We start from the raw sequence: 19,448 nt of genomic DNA, 5'->3' as shown, positions 1-19,448 counted from the left end.
TTTGAGTGAGGGAGTGAGAAGATGGAAAATGTGCACAGGTGATGGGAGTGAGGTTTGAGTGATAATATTTAGGATAACTAAAAGACTTATTAAAGGAAGACATGAGGGAAATCGCTGTGGGGGATGAGGGTGCTGATAAGAATAATGAGGTTGAAAACCATTATAACTTCGCGTGGCTGCACTTGTAGCGGTGGTGGAGGTGGGAGTGTCCGCGAGGAGGGTAGAGCCGCTCCACTCAGTGCTCGCGCGCAGACAGGAGCAACGCTCAGATGTTTTCATTCTGAACTTTAAGGGTCGCGAGAGCAGTGCGTTGACGAGCCGGACACGAGGAAGAAGAGTCTGCCGTTTAATTTGTGCGTCCTTTTATTTCGTTTTCTTGTATTTCTGCACGGTGTAATGTCTGTTTCTCGGGCTGCTTTGGTGCTCTTCTGCGCGGTGTTGGCGGTGACTCGTGCCCGCAGGAGTTCATCGGAGCTGGAGGATGTTCAGGAGAAAATCAACAACGCCAGATGCACCTCCAGGTGCCTCACTCTACATATGACTCAGCTCACCGCTGCCTTCAGACACCTCCAGGTACCTACAACCACTTTGTATCTTGTTTACCGTCCCTGAGGTCGAATATGACAAGCTGTCAACGGTCAACATGAACACCAATGTATACAAAATAAATTCATAAAATTCAAAGTCATAAAATAAAACAGCCCTCACTGAGGATTTTTCCGCTTAAACCCCAGTCTAATTACATTAGTGTAATACCTAAACATTTATTTGACCATCAAAGGTGAGTAAACTGTATCCCTCAAATATAAGGCCAGTTAAGATGCATATTTTTAGATTGTTTTACCCTTTACTCTTTATTTAAAGGTGGATTTTCTGTATGTTGCATTCACTGTATGTGTTGTTTTGACAGTGTACTGGATACTGCAACTCTATCAGTCTTCATGCATGTAGTTCAGTGGGATCAGTAGAGGTTTTGTCTGTGGTACCTAATAGTTGTTACATCGTCTTGCTTAATGCTATTTTATTATCTTAACTCTTTGCTTTAATCTTCAGAGTGACCCATCTCTCTTAAATATTACACAAGGGAATCCTGAAGGGGGAACAGAAGTGGAGATAGGCATTGGACATCTTGAATCAATCAGGTGCAGTCTTTAGTCACATTGATAGGCTAAATAAATCAGAAGGGTCGGAGTTTAAAAATGACTTTTTCATAATCCACTGACGTGATGATTCCTCAGTGAATTCTCAGATTCAGCACTACAGTATGCAGAAATGACTGCTCTTCATGATACATCCGACCACAGATATTAGCATTAACTTTTAATTGCATCATTAACTTGTATTAAAACATTGAAGCATCACTGAGTCATCTCACTCTTGTCATGAACTGTGTTGCTTGCTGGATAAATACAGTAAGTAGTCATTACAATTTTGTAGATATCATCCAAATCTTTAAAAAAGAAAAAGCTTGCAGTTCTCTCCTTTTTATGGGTCTTTAGAGAAACAATGGCCTCTCATTGCCACATTGTGCAGATATTTTAGATCAGCTAGGAGGTGTTGTTAGGCACAACAGAACATGCACAGTGGAGCACTTACTGCCTAAATAATTAATCAGAAGAAACTGTGTGATCTCACCTTAAACAGTGAGCTGTTTCCAACATGGTTTGCATCAGGAAGATTTGATGTTGTTTGATTGAAGTTGCCTTGTTTCAGTACTCAGAGGGCCAAAGGTACCCTGAAAATAATGTAGGTTATATAATAGTTGACAAAATTACTCATCTCAGTGAAATCGCTGGACCAAGTTCTTTGGCCTTTGTAGTGAGGAATGTGAGATTAACGGGGACATTAGGACGTTACCAAGTTCGAAAAGCCACTTATCGTTAACGGCTTCAACATGTGCTTGCTGTGTAGTGGGTGGGAAAGTCATTAACCACAGAGTTCAGCCCCAGTGGCTCTGATGTGTGTAGAAGAAAGTGTGTGTATTTATGTGTGTGTGTATGTGTGGGTTTGCATATGTTCATGTATAAAACAAAGCTTGGTCTGGTCCTCGTCCATCCAGAATAGACTCCCGGCACCTGTGCATTGGGTAATGAGGCTGGCCCCTGGATGACTCTATTGCAGAGTGTGTGTGTGTGCGTGTGTGTGTGTGTGTGTGTGTGTGTGTGTGTGTGTGTGTGTGTGTGTGTGTGTGTGTGTGTGTGTGTGTGTGTGTGACTGTGTGTGTGACTGTGTGTGCGTGTGTGTGTGTGTGTGTGTGTGTGTGTGTGGGGTTTCTGGAATGGAGGTGTGAGAAAGGGAACATTTGGTTTAAACTTTATGAAGTGGAGTGCAGTAGTCAGATGTTGAGCATCAAACAACAGCGATGGAAATGAAACGAACTGACTGGGAGGTAGCAAACAGGGCAGACATTCATTTTCTACTTGGGTTTCATTTTTTATTAGTAAACAAAAATATTGCATTGCATCCTGATACAACTATTTTATCTCTTTTGTGAGTTTGTTTTCTGTTCTACTCTTGGCATTAGTTGACATCTATGGTGTGTTTAGACTTCCAGGAATGTCTGACTCACTGATACGCTGATATCTTCAAACCATAAACTCTAAACTCTAAAAAACTCACCTGTTGAGAAAATATCTCAGAATCCAGAAACGAAAAGAAATACCCTCCCACTTTGTTTGGTGTAGTGTACAGCACATTGTCCATCTCAGAGTCATATTCCCCCCTAAGATCTTATTTTTTATTAAAAACAAATGAAGTTATCAGAATATTTATATTCATTCAGACAATTCCACTTACAATTTATACATTTGTTTTGTTTCAGGATAGTTTCTTTCAGATTTTAAGACTGTAAACATCTTGAAACAAAGCAGGTAAGAACACAGAGGTTGATTCATGAAACTTCTTGACGCTTCTGACGCTTTTGTCCAAAGCGACGTACAATAAGTCAAAACAATCATGAGGATACAACTCCGAATAGCAAGAATCTTGCAAGTACATTAGCTTTGAATAGGTACAATTCTTTAAGTGCAGAATATTAGCTTCAAATAAGCCAAACCAAGTGCAACATACAGAAACAATAGGATACAAATTCAACTATTAGCTACAAATAAGCCAATATACAAAGTTGTTTTTTTCATTCGCCGGGGTGCAGTCGAAACGGGTGAGTTTTCAGTCTGCGACGGAAGGTGTGAGTAAGTAATATTTTACTCACTTTAGGAAAATCAAAAATCAAATCAAGAACTCAATGCTACATGGAATGTTATTCTTAAAATTCATATTTATTTGCTGTTCATCATTGAAATTAGCATTGTGTAGATTGACAGATAAGGAATCTGCAACTATGTTTAACTTTGAGTAATTTCTCAAGCAAAAATGACAACATTAGCTTTTCAAGCTTCTCCAATGTGAGGATTTCATCCTTTCACTATTGTCAAATTAATATCTTTGGTTCTGGACTATTAGTTGGACAAACAAGACATTTGAAGACATCGGTGTTTCATTACCTTCTGACATTTTATACACAACAATTAATTAAAAAATGAATCCTTAGATTAATCAACAATGAAAAGAATCGTTAGTTGCAGCCCTTATTGAAATATGTTACAGAAAAAGAAATCGACACTGATTGATTAGTAGGACGGTTACAAACAGGAAAGGACGATGTTGTGACTCAGAAACTAATTTCAGGATATAAAAAGGCACTGAAAACTCTGTGTGTTTTACCAAATTAAAAAGAGCCACTAAACTTTGAGCAAACAAGGAAACAAGTTTCCTCTCAGCCACATCCTGGGGAACAGCATCACTCCCTGAACCTATTATAGGGCAGTGTAGCAGAACACAGAGTGATTAATGGGCGGGAGAGACTGTGTGTTAAAGCGTTCATTCATTTAAAGAACATAACGTTTAAAAAAACAAAAAACCTTTTGATAAGGGCTCCAGTAACTATAACATCAGTGAGGGCAAATAGAGCTTTACTCATCCTACTCTGTCACCACACTCAGACACAAAGACACAAACACACACATTGCTTCCTCTGGCTTCATGTGCGTGAACCCTGTGTTTTTGGCTCTTTCTCTCTCAGTGTGTGTGTGTGTGTGTGTGTGTGGCGAGTGTGTAGCCACTAGAATGTGAGTCACCAGTTTTCTATTTACACCTCGCGTTCTGCTTCTTCTCTGGGTTTTCCACTACTTTCCCTTGTATGGTGTAATAGTGTAATTATAGCTCTGTGTGTGTGTGTGTGTGTGTGTGTGTGTGTGTGTGTGTGTGTGTGTGTGTGTGTGTGTGTGTGTGCGCTCATGAGTATATATTGGCTGGTATGTTGTCATATTCCCAAATTCCTCCTTGATGTAAACTCTTAAAAATAAGGGAAAAAAACCCAGCCTCGCCTGCAGAGCTGGATCTTTTTGCACATACGTAGTAGATGAGATTAGACTGCGTGTCTTGAACACTCACAGGTCTGTGGTGCTGATGAACGGATGGCTAGCGGTTCGAGCCAGGGCTGAGGGCCAGTGTGAGGCTGAATGGGCTGCCTGTGCATTCATGTTTATGTGCGTGTGTGTGTGTGTGTCCCAGCTGCTCTGCGGTAGGTAACTCTAATCAGCCCAGAGGTCGGTCAGCCAACCAGTCACGCTCTGAAAAAGTCCAGAGACAACGGTCAGGTCAGGTTGCACAGAGACAGACAGGGAGATAAAGGCAGGTAGACAGACGCGGTCAAGCACGAAGACAGACAAGGGAGATGGAAAGACGGTAGGGTGAGCTGGCAGGTAGACGCACACAGACAGGTGTAACAAACATACATGAAGACAGACAACCTGATAAACTAAATTCTGGCTAAAAAGTGGACTGACATGCAGGCAGACAGGTAAGCAGAGAGACAGGCAGAATGGTGGGTGATGGCAGGAGACAAAGGCTTGCTTGATTCACCTCATAGATAAAGCATCTACCTCTTTCTGCGGCTTGGTGATCGCCCTGTCATTTGATCAGCAGAACCAGGGATTGATGGTGATAAAATTGTGGAAGCGTAGGAGTGACTCTCACCTGAAACCAGGACAAGAAATTCCAAGACAGTAAATCACAGCTGGAATGGCAAAGCATTGAGCGGCATGGTTTTGTTCTTCTAGCCCCAAAAAGAGAGGCAGACAAAAAGACTTGGCATATTATATCTGATACTTAGGCAACCAGGCATCCATTCTTCTTCCCAGTGGTGACTACTCTCATATCCCGAATATGAAGCATGCTGCCAGCTGTTGGCTAACTTAGCTTAGCACAAACACTAAAAACAGAGGGAAACAGCTAGCCTGCCTGTGTCCGCCTACCAGCACCTCTAAAAAAAGAAATTAAAAGTCTCCACTGGTCGCCAGAGAACTGATTTCCTCATGTTTACAGTATTTGTGCTAAGCTAAGGCTGAATGTCCACATAGTGTTTTTTTCAATTGCTCCCAATGAGGCGAGAGCGTATGTGGCCACATGCGACCGCCTAGAGCAGGGGTGCCCACACTTTTTTGGCTTGTGAGCTACTTTTAAAATGACCAGGTCCAAATGAGCTACCTGTATTAAAAATGCTGCGACAGGAACGGAGGAATGGGGGAATGGAGGAATAGGGGAATGGGGGAATTGGGGGGGGGGGGTGCTGATGCGTAGTTCACTCCTCTCCTTTCCTCCGCTCTCTGTCTCTGACTGTAGGTGTGTGTGCATGTGTGTGTGTGTGGGAGTGAAACAGAGCGGAGGAGGGAATGTGAATGCGCAAGGCAAGAAAAAATGCCAGCGCTTTTCTGCAGTAGCTTCCTATTTAGTTTACAGATATGTGAGTGGTATCAATCTTCTCATGTAACTCTCATTAAGAAAGTGAATAAGCAAGAAGCATATTTCCCAAAATGTTGTACTTTTCCTTTAACTTGTTGATCATTTAGAGTATGTTGTTTATCGATTGAGTTTCATCATTACTGCTGTAGGAAGTGAACTGAAACAGAAAGACGGATGCCGATGTAATTGTCGGATGAGGCAAAGTTCAGGAACCTACAACAACCACTTTGTTGTGACTCTTGTTGTTTACAGGATGTGGAGCACCACAAACACTAACGTTGACACATGTGCACGGAAACACACACACGGGCGCATGCACGTAAGTTAATTTGGGGCTTCTGTCGGGAATGTTCAGACCTCAACATGGGCTTTTTTAGAAGAACTTCATATTCTGTGGAGTGGAAGTCCTGATGTAAATTTCACCACACACACTCACACAAAGAACACATACACGCGACACACACACACACACACACACACACACACACACACACACACACACACACACACACACACACACACACACACACACCGGAGCTGTGATTGCTTCTGGGTCATCTGGGTGTGATTAGCAGAGTTAATGCCTCGTGTTAAATAGACTTTCTACCGCAAACACTGACCACAACACACACACACACACACACACACACACACACACATATAATATGTCCACACACTCTCTCTGCCTCTGTGTCTCTTCTCCACACACACACACACACACACACACACACACACACACACACACACACACACACACACACACACAGTTTTTATCGCTGCATCTGGCAGAAGTGTGATTTATATCTCACTCTCTTTCAAACACTGAAGGGTGTGTGCAGCTGTGCGTGTGCATGTTGTCTGTGCACATGTTTGTGTGTGTGTGTGTGTGTGTGTGTGTGTGCGTGTGTGTGTGTGTGTGTCTGTGTCCCTACCTTTTTCCTGCTGTTGCATCCAGTAACATCAGGTTGTTATTCTTTAACAATGATGACTGGACTCAGCAGTCATCAGAGACATGTGGAAGTCCTTTAGTGCAGGTTTTTCTAACTTCGTGTGTCACTTCTGGTTCTGACTGGACTCAGACTCTGACAAATATCTCTTGTGGATCCCAGGATCGAAAAAAAAGTTTAAGACCCTGCGTTTAAAGTGTTGGTATGAAATCCGGCCATGTGGAAATCCATCATTAAAATTAATGGGATTTTTGAACATTTTTGCTCCAAGTCATGGATCATAAACTGGGATACTTTTCATGCAAGGTATCTTTTTTATCAACAATGTTTTCTGATGCATGAACCATAACATGCACAAAAGCTTTTCGACCAAAAGGTTTTGTTGGTCTTTAAGATTTTTAAATATAGAACTTTTGCTAAATCAATACATCAAATACAACTTTATCCATAACCAGAAGTATAGTGCCACAATACAATTAAATAAAGTTCTTCCACTATGGATGAAAATATACTTAAAAATTGGCTCCCCATTAGTAAAATAACTCCAGCCAGACAAACGGCAGTCAACAAAATTTATTGCGTCCTGTTTCACAACTATTATCCACCAGTCTCCTTGCTGCTCCTATTAACTAATATTTATTTCCATCTTTTGCCTTCTTTTGTCTGTCTCCCTTTGCTCTTTTCAACTTCCTCCCTCCCTCCCATTTCCTATCAGCCTTCCACATCCAACTTATTTTCTCTTCTTCCAGTCACCTTCTTCCAATCCTTCCTTTCTTTCCCCAGACTTTTTCAACATGTGCAGCTGTTTTGCCGCAGACAGACACACACACAATCTGAGACCCTACGAAACCCCACTCTGACCACCGTTTAATAGCCGTACGGCACACAGGCCCATCTAAACTGCCTTGATTGGCTCTGACAGCAAATATGTCCCATGAAATTGACTTGGGATCATTGTGTGTATGTGTAAATCCGTGTGTGCGTGCACCAATGTGTGTATTACATAGGGGGCTGGAAAGGAGTGACAGAAAAAGGGGGATGTTATGGCGTTGAAGGCAGAAAAAGAAAGAGAGCGTGAAAAAGATTAAGATGGGGAATGAAGATGTGAAGCCAGCAGTGTGGAAAGCAGCTTTATATCTCATCAGTGAAAATCTGGAGATGTTTTAACTGTCCTCAGTTCTTTGAGTGGAGCATCTACAACATATCATCACCATCATTTTCATGTCCTCCCCTGTCATTTTTACAAAAGTTGGCAGCCATGTGGAGAGACTGAAAGGAAAAGATGGAGGGTACAAATGAAAGACACAAAGAATAACAGAGTGCTCTTCTGTATCTTTTTCTCTCTCTACCAAAACAAAGACAGAAGGGAGGTTGGTTGAATTAACCATCACTCTGTTGGAGGACCCACCTTGATTGAGCATCTACAAGCAGGACAACGCAGAGCAATATTGCACATTTGTGTTTAGTTAATTCAATAAGTCCACAGCAGTGTATAGCGTTGAAACTCCCATTCCCTTGATGTATTTCTTATCATTGTACTTGTAACTTTTCAGCAGTCATACCGTGACATATCTATACATGTTTTAAAGAGGCAGAAACATTGTTTTCTACTTTACAGCAACCTGAATAAACAGATTTTGCATTGCAGCTGTAAGACTCTTTCCCCCATACACTTATTGGTCTCCCACCATACATATACAGCCTTACCAGCTCAGGTATATTCATCTGGCAACTTTAGAAAGACATTGTGGTAAATCTGGGGAATGTGTAACAGAAGCCAAAGTAATAAAAGCTGTAAATTATATCACTACATCACAAAATATATTATATATTCCTTGAACATCACAAACTGATGCTGAAAGGAGATCTGAGGGTGGAATTTTCTTCTCCGCTGCACCCCCAGCATCCCGATTCTGCAGCACTAATGCAACTTAAAGCTACCCTGTGGAGAAATGTTCTTATGAGTGGATCCCCGTTTTGTTTATCTGCACCCAGACATTCCTACCAGTGTTTTCACATTATTCCACTGAATGACAGGTGGCGGTTAAACTCTACAGAAATCAGCAATGCCCTGACAAAGGCTATGAAGAAGAAGACTGCCAGCAAGTACACTTGGATGTAAACAATACAGGTTTCAAAATGTTCCAAAAGCATTGGATTCGCAAATGTTTTATGAAGGAAATTTAAATGCATTTTTTAGACCTCAGAATTCATCCAAACAACTTCACACTCAACACTGCGCTCCTATAGGTCCTGAGCAATACACCCGCAAAGTATGAAGTCCATCGGATGAACAGTTGTTGAGAACATTACTAAAATATGTCAAATATGTCTCTCCCGTCTCTCTTTATCTGTTCTTGAATGTACTGTAGCGACGGTAATATTGTAGCGAGGAATGAGGAGTGAGAGCTGTACCCAGCATGCCGTTTGGCCGGTGTAACAGTACATCTCAAAAGCTCACACTCGACACTGCACTTCCTTGGGTCCTCAGCAATACACCCATGTGAAGTCGATCAGATGAACGGTTGACGAAAAAATAAAAGGACAGGCGTACAGACAGAGACTCCTTCTATTTTAGGTAGATAGTAGTGACAATGGTGAAAATGCAGAGGGAGACTTAGTGTCTGTAACATTACGAGCACATATTAATGAGGTTATTCAAAACTGTGTTTTAATGTTTGAGAGAGTTAAGAACCTCCTCTAATTGAGTGAGTTACACCAGTTATGCGTAGTCAGAAAGTGCCTTGAAGACGGTAGGAAGAAGAGAAAAGGTGGGCAGAGGAGGAGGAGGGTGTTTCTCTGTCTCTGTAGTGATACCATGACAGCCGTTCCTCTGTTCCTCTGTTCCTCCTCATCTATTCGTCTTTCCATCCATCGTTCCCCACAGACTTGTTAGTCATTTATTCATCAGAGATCTGCTTTCTTCTTCTTCTTCTTCTTCTTCTTCTTCTTCTTCTTCTTCTTCTTCTTCTTCTTCTTCTTCTTCTTCTTCTTCTTCTTCTTCTTCTTCTTCTTCTTCTTCTTCTTCTCTCTCTCATTTGTCTCTATAGGAGGCATTATCCCTTTTAACAACTAGCACAGATTTACTGTTAAGCCAAAGGTGTCTGTCCACCCCATCAATACTGATTTAGTCTTAAAGGCATACTTACACTTGTATTTCTCCCAAGATTATGTCCAACAACCTGACAACCTTTTTGATAAAGTGTTGTAAACTCTGATTTTGGTTGCACTCCTGATGTCTCCTCTCTGAAAACTAACCACCTCTTCACTGCTGCCAACAGCTGGACAACCGAGGCAATAGTAAGCAGATGTAGCGGTGGAAAAGGGTGAGAGTATGAGAGAAATGAAGCAAACAAAACTTGTGGAGAACTTGGATCTCTGACCAATTTCACACATATGCTTAATGGCCAGACTCTGCAGAAAGCAGGCGTGACTAATGGTTTGTCAGTTTTGGAAATGTACAAAAAATGTGAGAAGCAGCCCTCCCCATCTTACAGTCAGAAAGAAGCTTTTTACCGTACTATCCGACCAGCACGTCTTTAAAAGTATGTCCTGGCCTTAATCTTGTTCTCACTTCAGTAAAATCCTCAGCTGTTCTAGTGGAAATTCTCAAAGCTGCTGCTTGAAGTGTCTTTCCAAGGCTTATATTATAAGGGGAATAAGTCTTCATCTTCATACATCAAAGTCCAATTTAGCTTCTTTTGCAGGTATTATACTCAAATATTCAGTATGCATCTGTTTTGAATGTTAAGAATGAATGAGTCAATTCAGTATCTTCTGTACCGTGAAAGCCCCGAACCCCTAATCTCTAACCTTCAACCTCTGCACTGCTACCCCAACTCTAACCCCCAACCCAGAAGCACAAAGGCTACTTAAAAGAGGAGAAGTCCTGTGTGTGTGTGTGTGTGTGTGTGTGTGTGTGTGTGCGTGTGTGTGTGCGTGCGTGTGTGTGTGTGTGTGTGTGCGTGTGTGCGTGTGTGTGTGTGTGTGTGTGTGTGTGCGTGTGTGTGTTTGTGGGGAAAGAGATGAGCTTGGTTCAGGCTAAATACAGCGAGCTCAGGAGAGGGTTTAGGAGTCGTTAAGAGGGCTTATTCCACACACGCACACACACACACGCACACACACACACACGCACACACACACACACACACACACACACACGCACACACGCACACACACACACACACACTCTAGAGGCTCATATACTCCCTGGAGGCACACACACATGACAACAGACAGATACACTATTGTAAACACACACTCCAGTATTGTAATAGTTGTTTTGATGTTGGATGATGGCATCGTGATTGTGCGGATGATGACAAAGCAAAGAGCAGCAGTTTTGCCACACTGACTGTCTTAATGCGAGTTAAAAACAGCTGACGGGGTTTTCAGTCTGCATTTGAACCATTTTTAAACGGTCTAACATCTCCTAAGAACTGAAAATTTAACTAAAATGAAATAGCTCAAAGGCAATGTAACACCAGCACTGTGAAACCAACAGGGTTTAGGAGAAGCAGCGTCTGAAAGATAAATTGATTAATGAATTAGTCGATTGACAGATAATGATTCTAAACATTGTTTGATAATAGGTTGTTTGTCATTGATCCATCCAAAACACTAAACATTAATTTCTTCCAGCTTCTTATTCCTTTATTCTGTTTCATGTCATTGAATATGTTTGGCTTTTGTAAATTAAGTTCAACAAAACAAGTAAATTGAAGCTGGATTAATCTAATACAATCAATAGATGAATCCATAATAGGAAGTGTGAACTTAATCTAGAGGCTACCAGTTATCTTGACCATGGTATTATTTCTTTATTATTTATCTAATTATAACAAGGTTTGAGAATTTCACAATAATCTTATAATGACAACATAAATGTATATACTCAGATATCAATATACTTCTTGTGTTCCAGGTAAAATCCTTCCGTTTTTGCGTTGCCTTGTGCGTTCAATACCAAGTATGGATGAGAACAAGTTTCTTTTGAGGTGTTTTATTTGGATGGAAAACAATTTTTGACTTTAGGACGAGGGGTTGGTTTGGTTAATCTGTATTTCTGTCCCTGTGGTCATGAGATGACGTCTCCCTCTGTCACGGTGGTTATAGCAGCCATGTTTACTGGTGGTCTTGACTCACTTAGCAGTAACTGCACACACACACACAAACACACACACAAACACACACACACACACACACACACACACACACACACACACACACACACACACACACACACACACACACACACAGTGTGTTAGGTCATTTTGCACCCTGAGGATAATTACGTAATTAGGAGAAAGGTTGTGTCTGTCTACATGCCAGGTTTGCTCTGGTTATGGTGACGTTTTAGTAACAATATTTAGCTTTCTGTCTCCTTTATGTTAGACGGCAGTCTTACGTGAGTAGGTCAAATGTGGGCAGAAAGAGTCAAACAAAGGATTTGTCTGTGGAAGATGTATTGCTCTCTGTGTTTGTTTTAATCCTCATCGTCTCCGTCTCTTCCAGAGTGACCACGTTCTGGATTGGTGTGAAAACCACAGACGCTGCGCACAGGTAAATACTCAAACTTGTAGCCTACTGCTTCATGTCTAAAGACATTTCACTGACTTGCATTCAATTCCCTTAAGGTTTACTTAATGAATCACTTTGGGCCTAACCCCAACCCTAACCCTGTTCTTAAGCCAGTCATAACCCTAAAACCAAGTCTTTGGTGTAGGAGTAAAGGGTTTAACTTGTGGTAACAATAACTCTGATTTGGTAGTTTGATCCATTAAACACATATGGCTGTGTTTGTGGTTGGTAATCCTGTTAGGGTTCATGTCACTTTTGCTGCACTAGCAACTCCTACTGGTTAGTTTGGGTGGACCCTCCGCATGCTACAACTTTCCTAGTGAAGCTCACTGCTTGCATTGTAGAAGAAGCTTGTGCAGCACCAAAACAACAGTAGAGTCAGCAGTGAAAAGGGTAAAGTCTTACTTTAACTATAAAATAAGTTGTTGATCTTGAGGGGACAGGATCTGTCTTTCTGTCTGACTTGTCCTCAAATATGAACATGAAGAATGGGACAAGTACTTCTCTCTGTGATTTAATAAAAGATTCCCAAAACACTACCAAGAAGAAAAAAAAGAAGCTGCTGGAGGCAAAAACAGCAATAGAAAAGATCAAAACATCCACTTTGCATATGCACCAAGCTTAAATAATACTTTTGGTGCAAAGCAGATGTTTTGCTCTTTTTTATTTAAACAATACGTCCTGCCAAAGGGCTCCAGTGGCACATTAAACAGAACACATGTATGGCTTTATTTGGGACATCATATGATGTACAAGTATCATGTCTCGGCTCAGTGTTATACCAGGGCCATGGAAACTATGTGGCATAACTCAAACTAATTCTGTTCAACAGTTTAAATCGGTGGGCAAGGAACATTAAAATGCAGTTAATCGTAGCAACAGTATGTTTGCTTGCTGCTACATTACCATCTAACTGTCACTGGTGTAATGGTCCAAATCAGAGGGAAAAAGTGATTGATGATTTGAACCCATCTTGTCTTTTTGGCTGTACAGTATTAAGTGGCTATAGTATAAGTGTGACAACACACAACAAAGTATCCTGATCCTAGAGTATAATGAATCCGTCACAGCAACAGTAAACAGAGGTAGAGTGTCACTCTTCATCTCTGCTGCGAGAGGCAAAGGGACAGAGGGAGAGTCTTCCTCTTGCTTCCCTTGTGTGTGGAATCTTTACACCCACTACACGGCTCCTGTAATAGCAAAGGTTGTGTTTTTAGTTAAAATAACGTCCTCCCCTATATCCCCATTATCCTTCCAGCCTGGAGCAAAAATTATGCCCTGTTTATTCACTTAACACTGCCTGCCAGGAAGTGTGTGTGTGTGTGTGTGTGTGTGTGTGTGTGTGTGTGTGTGTGTGTGTGTGTGTGTGTGTGTGTGTGTGTGTGTGTGTGTGTGTGTGTATGTGTGTGTGTGTGTGTGTGTGTGTGTGTGTGTGTGTGTGTGCGTGTGTGTGTGCTATTTCATTGTTTGATTTGAGAGGAGTTTCCATGCTGTTTATTTTTAGCTGTCAGTCTGTCCACTCTGCAGCAGTTCCAGCTTGTTTCAGCTTTCTGGGCATTACTGTGGGTGTTTTATACCGCTGGTCTCTCTTTATGCAAATCAGAAAGGCTAAAAGATCAACACAGGGAAATATCTTTAGTATTGGATTTTGCCCTTGATGTTTATCACTAAACACAATATGTGAGAAACTCTTTTCTGGACTAAATAATGATAGTGTGTAACATATACACAACAGCCCCAAACATATCTGTAAAATATCTGTACTCCATGACCTTTTACTTACTGACCCTAACTTACTCAATATTAATGGCTTCTTGAAAGATTCTGTCTGGTTTCTTATTGATGTGTTTTCTGAACTCTCCGTTCAGGTTCAGACCTAAAAGCTTTATCCCAGCTGAATGAACACCTGAGTCGTATTTTATGTCTTGCAACACTTCCAAGCTTTGCTGTAAATGTACAATCGGACAAAGGAAAAGCACAAAACGGGCGTGAGAGTGAGCTTTTTTTCTGTACTGCGCGTATGTCAGTAGTGTGTGTATGTTGAGGTCAGCTGGGGTTAATGTCAACAACCCTCCACAACTCCCACCAACAGACGGTTGCAGTGGATACCGCACTGAGCAAAACATCTGACTGCAACTTTCATCTTTACCTAACCCCCCCTTCACCACCTCAAACACAAACACACAGCTCCTTTGACCTTAACCAAACTTATCTATATCCTTTCCTTCCTTCTCTCCCTTCCTTTGTTTCTATTCATGATGCTTAGATTTCAACAACAATAACAAGAGAATGAGAACAGAAAATATTTTCTAGTTTAATACCACGTCTAAACTTTAGTACCTTGGCTTTGTGTCTTGTTGTTCTACATGTGTGAATACCAGTGTGCTGTAACCAACGTCCAACAACAGTCTCTGAAACTGGCCAGTGGGGGCTGCCGCTGTGTAAACCACAGACAGGCTGATACTGCACAGACACTCATTGTCTTTTCTTGTTTGTTTGATTTGCAGAGTTATTAATTCTTACCGTTTTACAGTCTGTTGAAAGTGGACACAGCCCAATTTGTAAAAGTCACCAGGACAGGCCAACAAAAATAAATTAGAACAGAAAATTACGTACCCCAGTCCTCAGCCATAATTGCCAAGATTAATCAAAATAATGAATTATAAAGCAGAGGAAGTCCAACACTGTGTAATGCTCCCAAGTGTCTACCATACTCTATTCGGATAATTATGCATTTGTTCTTGGTAAAAATGTATATATATATATATATATATATATATATATATATATATATATATATATATATATATATATATATATATATATATATATATATATATATATATATATATATATATATATATATATATATATAAGAATATATATATAAGAAGGTAAAGTACAGATCTCGAGGACAGGTTATAATGAACTCCAGAGATACCGACTACAATATTGTTTGAACATATTTTAGTCACACTATCGGCTAGAGGGATTGCAATCAGTGGGTTGGTCCGCCACTTTGATCCAGACTGAAATATTTCAACAACAATATATCAAATATTTTATAGACATTCATGTTCCCCTCGGGATAGATTGTAACAACTTCCTGACTTTTCATCATCATCAATTATCCGGTCAAAATATCAATTTGTCCAATTCTTGATTAATGAAGGAATCCCTACACAACTAACTAATCAGCCTCTTCTCTACTTTGTGTTTATTGATAGTTTGTACATTTTTGAGCTAAGTACGATTGTGAACATTTAACATTATACCTGCTAAACATCAGCATTTTAGCATCGTCATTGTGAGCCTTTTAACATAATGTCTTTGGTAGTTAGCTCGAAGCACCACTGTCCGTAGACAAGCCTCCCAGAGTCTCTAGCTTGGCTGTAGGCTCTTAGTCTTATTAAAACTAGTGCTGATAGGAAACCAGAGTTTTGTTAAACAATATAATACTTATTTTTTATACTTTACTTTTAGAAATAAAAACAGGCCAAAGCTCTCAAATATTAATCGTGTCTGATCACAACGAGCCAGAAAAGAGCTTTACCTTTATAACATACCGTCTAAGTCTTATGGACACTATTAGTTGCAACTAAAACATTGTTTAAGTGAAATAGTCTGCACCATTTTCTCTGCAAAGAAAAAAAAGAGAACGAGAGTCAGCCAGGAGCACGTAGTGAATGCACTGGTCCTTAGCTGTTGATCTGTTGGAGGGAAAACACTACTCTGCACAGCTCAGTTTGATTTTCAGACTTTTTTTCTGGGGAGCAATTTTTAAAAATGTTCATAAACCCAATTTTAGGGTTATTAGTAAGGCAAATCTCCCAAAATGTGACTTGGTCTCAGCCTACATTCCACTGCAGGATCTCATAAAGCCTTTTGGCAGTGTAACATACTCAATAACTTTTGATAGATTTTTACAGAATAATTTAGGGACTGGTGTTACTTTTCCCTCAACTCCTTTTTGGGTCCTTACCCAGATTTGGAGCAGTGCTGAATGAGGTTGTTCACACTGAGTTTTAATATGTGTAACACATAGTCAGTGTATCCACTCACAGTCACACACCCGCACACAAAAAATGGTGCACTGCGAAACTAAAGGATGAATTAAATTTCCCATGTCATCTATTTTACTTAAGAGGCCAAAAGCTTGCAATGATTCATTGTTTTCTCTAGGAAGTGGCATGAAACAATTAAAAATAACAAGGTATTTGAATATATTTTCTTTAATCATCTTTAATCTCAGAATCCCAGGAGCATTTGTTTAAAAAACAAACAAACAAAAACTTTGCTTAATGACGGGACAGTAAAGTGCATCCGCAGGACATGTTGGGTGCAATTACTCTGCAATGATATATTATTAGTCTTCCAAACTGTATATACTATATCATTTATACATGGAGATTGGTAAAAGGTTAACACAGTTACTCCTCTAGTGAGTGCAATGCCTTTTGCAGTACAAATGGGATAGGATAAGAGAAACAGATAAAGGTAAGCATTGTCTCATCGACTGCAGTGCTTTATCTGTTCCTTTGTTACATAAGGGCCTCTCTATTGAAGACAAACACACATATGGTTTGTGTCACATCATCAGCCGAATCTCTCTCATGGAAACACACATGGTAGTCCACTAAAACTGAACTACAGCCCTCATTCAATTCCTTCATCTGTCCATCTCCTCCTTCTTTTAGCTCTCTCCTTCTCTCTCTCGCACACACATGCAAAGTAGACGTTGTAATGTGTACCAGGTGTGCGAGGCAGCAGGATGTCCACTAACAAACAGGTCAGATGCAGAACAAAGAGCAGAGCTATCGGGTCACTGTTGCTCTTCCTCTTATGATTTCTTCTTCGTTCGTTCCTCATTGCTTGCTCTTAAGAGGTCCACATTACTTGTAATGCTAGTTGGAAAGCTCTGTATGCTGAGCCTTTGCCTGGTAGATTTCCCATCATACTGTAAGTCAGCACTCTAGTACTTATGTCTTATGCTTACAAGTTATTAGAGGCTGTTTGGTTCCTGCATAAAGAGCACAGGAATTATTCTTGTTCTACCACACTCCCCCCTAATCACCTCTATAAATATCTGTATTAAAATAGTTTTATACTTTGAGAGAAAATTCATTTTTTCTTCACTTATATGTTTTGTGGCCACACAGGGCAAGTCCTTTATGTCCTTTATGTCCTAGCCACATCATCTCCTCGTGGTGGTTCCTAAAGCAATCCCAGGTCAGGTGGGATATGTAGTCCCTCCATTGTCTTCTTGGTTTCCCTTGGGGATTCCTCCGAGTTGTACATGTTTGGTAAAGGGAGAAGTCCAGGTGGTGTCTCTTCTTCACAAGCTGTAAAGAAAACTGACTTAATCTGCTTGTATCCACAATCTCATTCTTTATATTTCTACTCAGAGTTCATGAACGTAGGTGAGGGTTGGAACATATATCTGTGGGTAAATTGAGAGCTTTTTCTTCGGACTCAGTTCCACCTTCACCACCACAGTCCAATGCAACACCTTCACTACTGCAGTGGACACCAATCCCGCTTTGAACAGACGCTCCATGATACCCTCTCTTAGAACACGATCCCAAGATATTTAGTTGGGACAGCCAAATTCATTCTCTTTCCAGCGGGGTCTGCCCACTGATTTTCCAGAAGACTAGAAGGTGCTGACTCTCACCTCAACTGCTTTTTAGTCGGTTGCAAATCAAGTGTTGGTTTAAAATTCAATCGACAATCACAGTGTTTATAAGAGGACATGTTGGAAAGAGTTTCAACAGTGAGGCAGTCCAAATCCCTCATCTCACTCTCCTTTAGATTTTAAAGTAAAACCCAGAACAACAGCTCGCTAGCTTGTATAAGCTTGCATATTAATTTTAATTCCTTGTCTTTCTCCTCCTTTTCCCACATCAATTCTTCATTCTCTCTGCTGTTCAGACTTGTCCAGTAGTTTAATAAGATGTTTGGTTAACATGTGTTACATTTACTTGGCCACAAGTTCTTATTCTGTCAGAATATCGATAGAAATGCCAAATCATGCTCGCAGGACATTGAAGGAATATACCAGGTATTTTCAAATCTGGACCTGATTGATTCTGGTTTTTTTTGTTTTGGCTTTTTAGAAAGTTAACAAACCAGCAAATCTTAAAACCTTTCCTCGTTATTTTGACCGCCACCTGTCAGCAACATATTCATTTGTTTATTGTCCATACTTCCTTAATTTCTCCATCGAAAATAGAGTTAGTCTAGCATCCTTTGGAAGTTTTGTTTTAGAGGGAGGAGAGAGAACAGAAAGAAAAATGATTAGGAGAAACACAGAGAGAGAAAGCTCTGTCAGGATTTCGTCTGAGGTTATTGTGGGCACATGTGGTTTGAGAGGTGAGGAAGTTAACCACCGGACGATTCTCCAAGCATTTGTCTTTTTGACTCACCTCAGGACTTCTTTTTATTTTCCTCTGCTCTCTTTCCTCCAGCCTTTCCTCTCCTCCCGCAAGCTGCCGATTTAAGTTAGCTCTGGTTGTTGTACATGTTTTTCCAAAGGTCTGGCAAAAGTCTAACATGCTTTTCAAAGGGATTTGAGGAATTTGTTCCGCTACTTTTCACTTGCGTACCACAAAGCCTGAAGTGTGTGTAACCGTGTGTGGATACATGTGTGCGTGTGTGTGCATATTCAAAACATAAAACAAGTGTGTTCATGACCTTTGAAATGTTCTGTAGAAATTTATTTAGCATTTACATGTAGTCTAGACTATATAAAGTGTACTAACTGTGAAACAGAATATGCTGTAATTTGTCATCTTGTGGGAGAAAACAAGTTATTGTAATGTAGATTTTTCACAGTCAATTCTCGTTTTGTTCAATGTTATTTTTCAATCAATAAGTCACTCATGAATTAATTTCAGGCAATAGTTTGACCATTATTGACTAACTTAAGCCTATTTTCACAGTATCATTCCCAAACAGGAGTCACAGACTAGTAGCCTATATTATTGTTTCCTTTCACTCCTGCCAGTTTGTTGTTTGGATGGTTCCTCTACTTCTCTCACTACACCTTTACCTCACGTCTGTATGTGATATCACTGGCTCTGCACCAACCACTGAACTGCATGTTGCAATGTGGGCCAG

At 40.5% G+C, this 19,448-nt stretch overlaps 1 protein-coding gene across 1 annotated transcript in view; it reads left to right on the top strand.

Annotated features, from left to right (window-relative positions):
- Nucleotides 1-337: 337 nt before the first annotated feature.
- The window catches only part of LOC115007208 (anosmin-1-like), a 41,668-nt gene continuing 22,557 nt past the window's right edge, over nt 338-19,448 (top strand). Inside the window, 2 exon segments of the mRNA XM_029429970.1 lie at nt 338-573; nt 12,264-12,311. Coding sequence (XP_029285830.1) covers nt 397-573; nt 12,264-12,311 — 225 coding nt within the window. The 5' untranslated portion in view covers nt 338-396.

This window comes from Cottoperca gobio, chromosome 4, assembly GCF_900634415.1.
Source record: "Cottoperca gobio chromosome 4, fCotGob3.1, whole genome shotgun sequence".
NCBI classification, from domain to species: Eukaryota; Metazoa; Chordata; class Actinopteri; order Perciformes; family Bovichtidae; genus Cottoperca; species Cottoperca gobio.
Note: the sequence above shows the minus strand (reverse complement) of the source record. Positions and strands in the feature narration are given on the sequence as shown.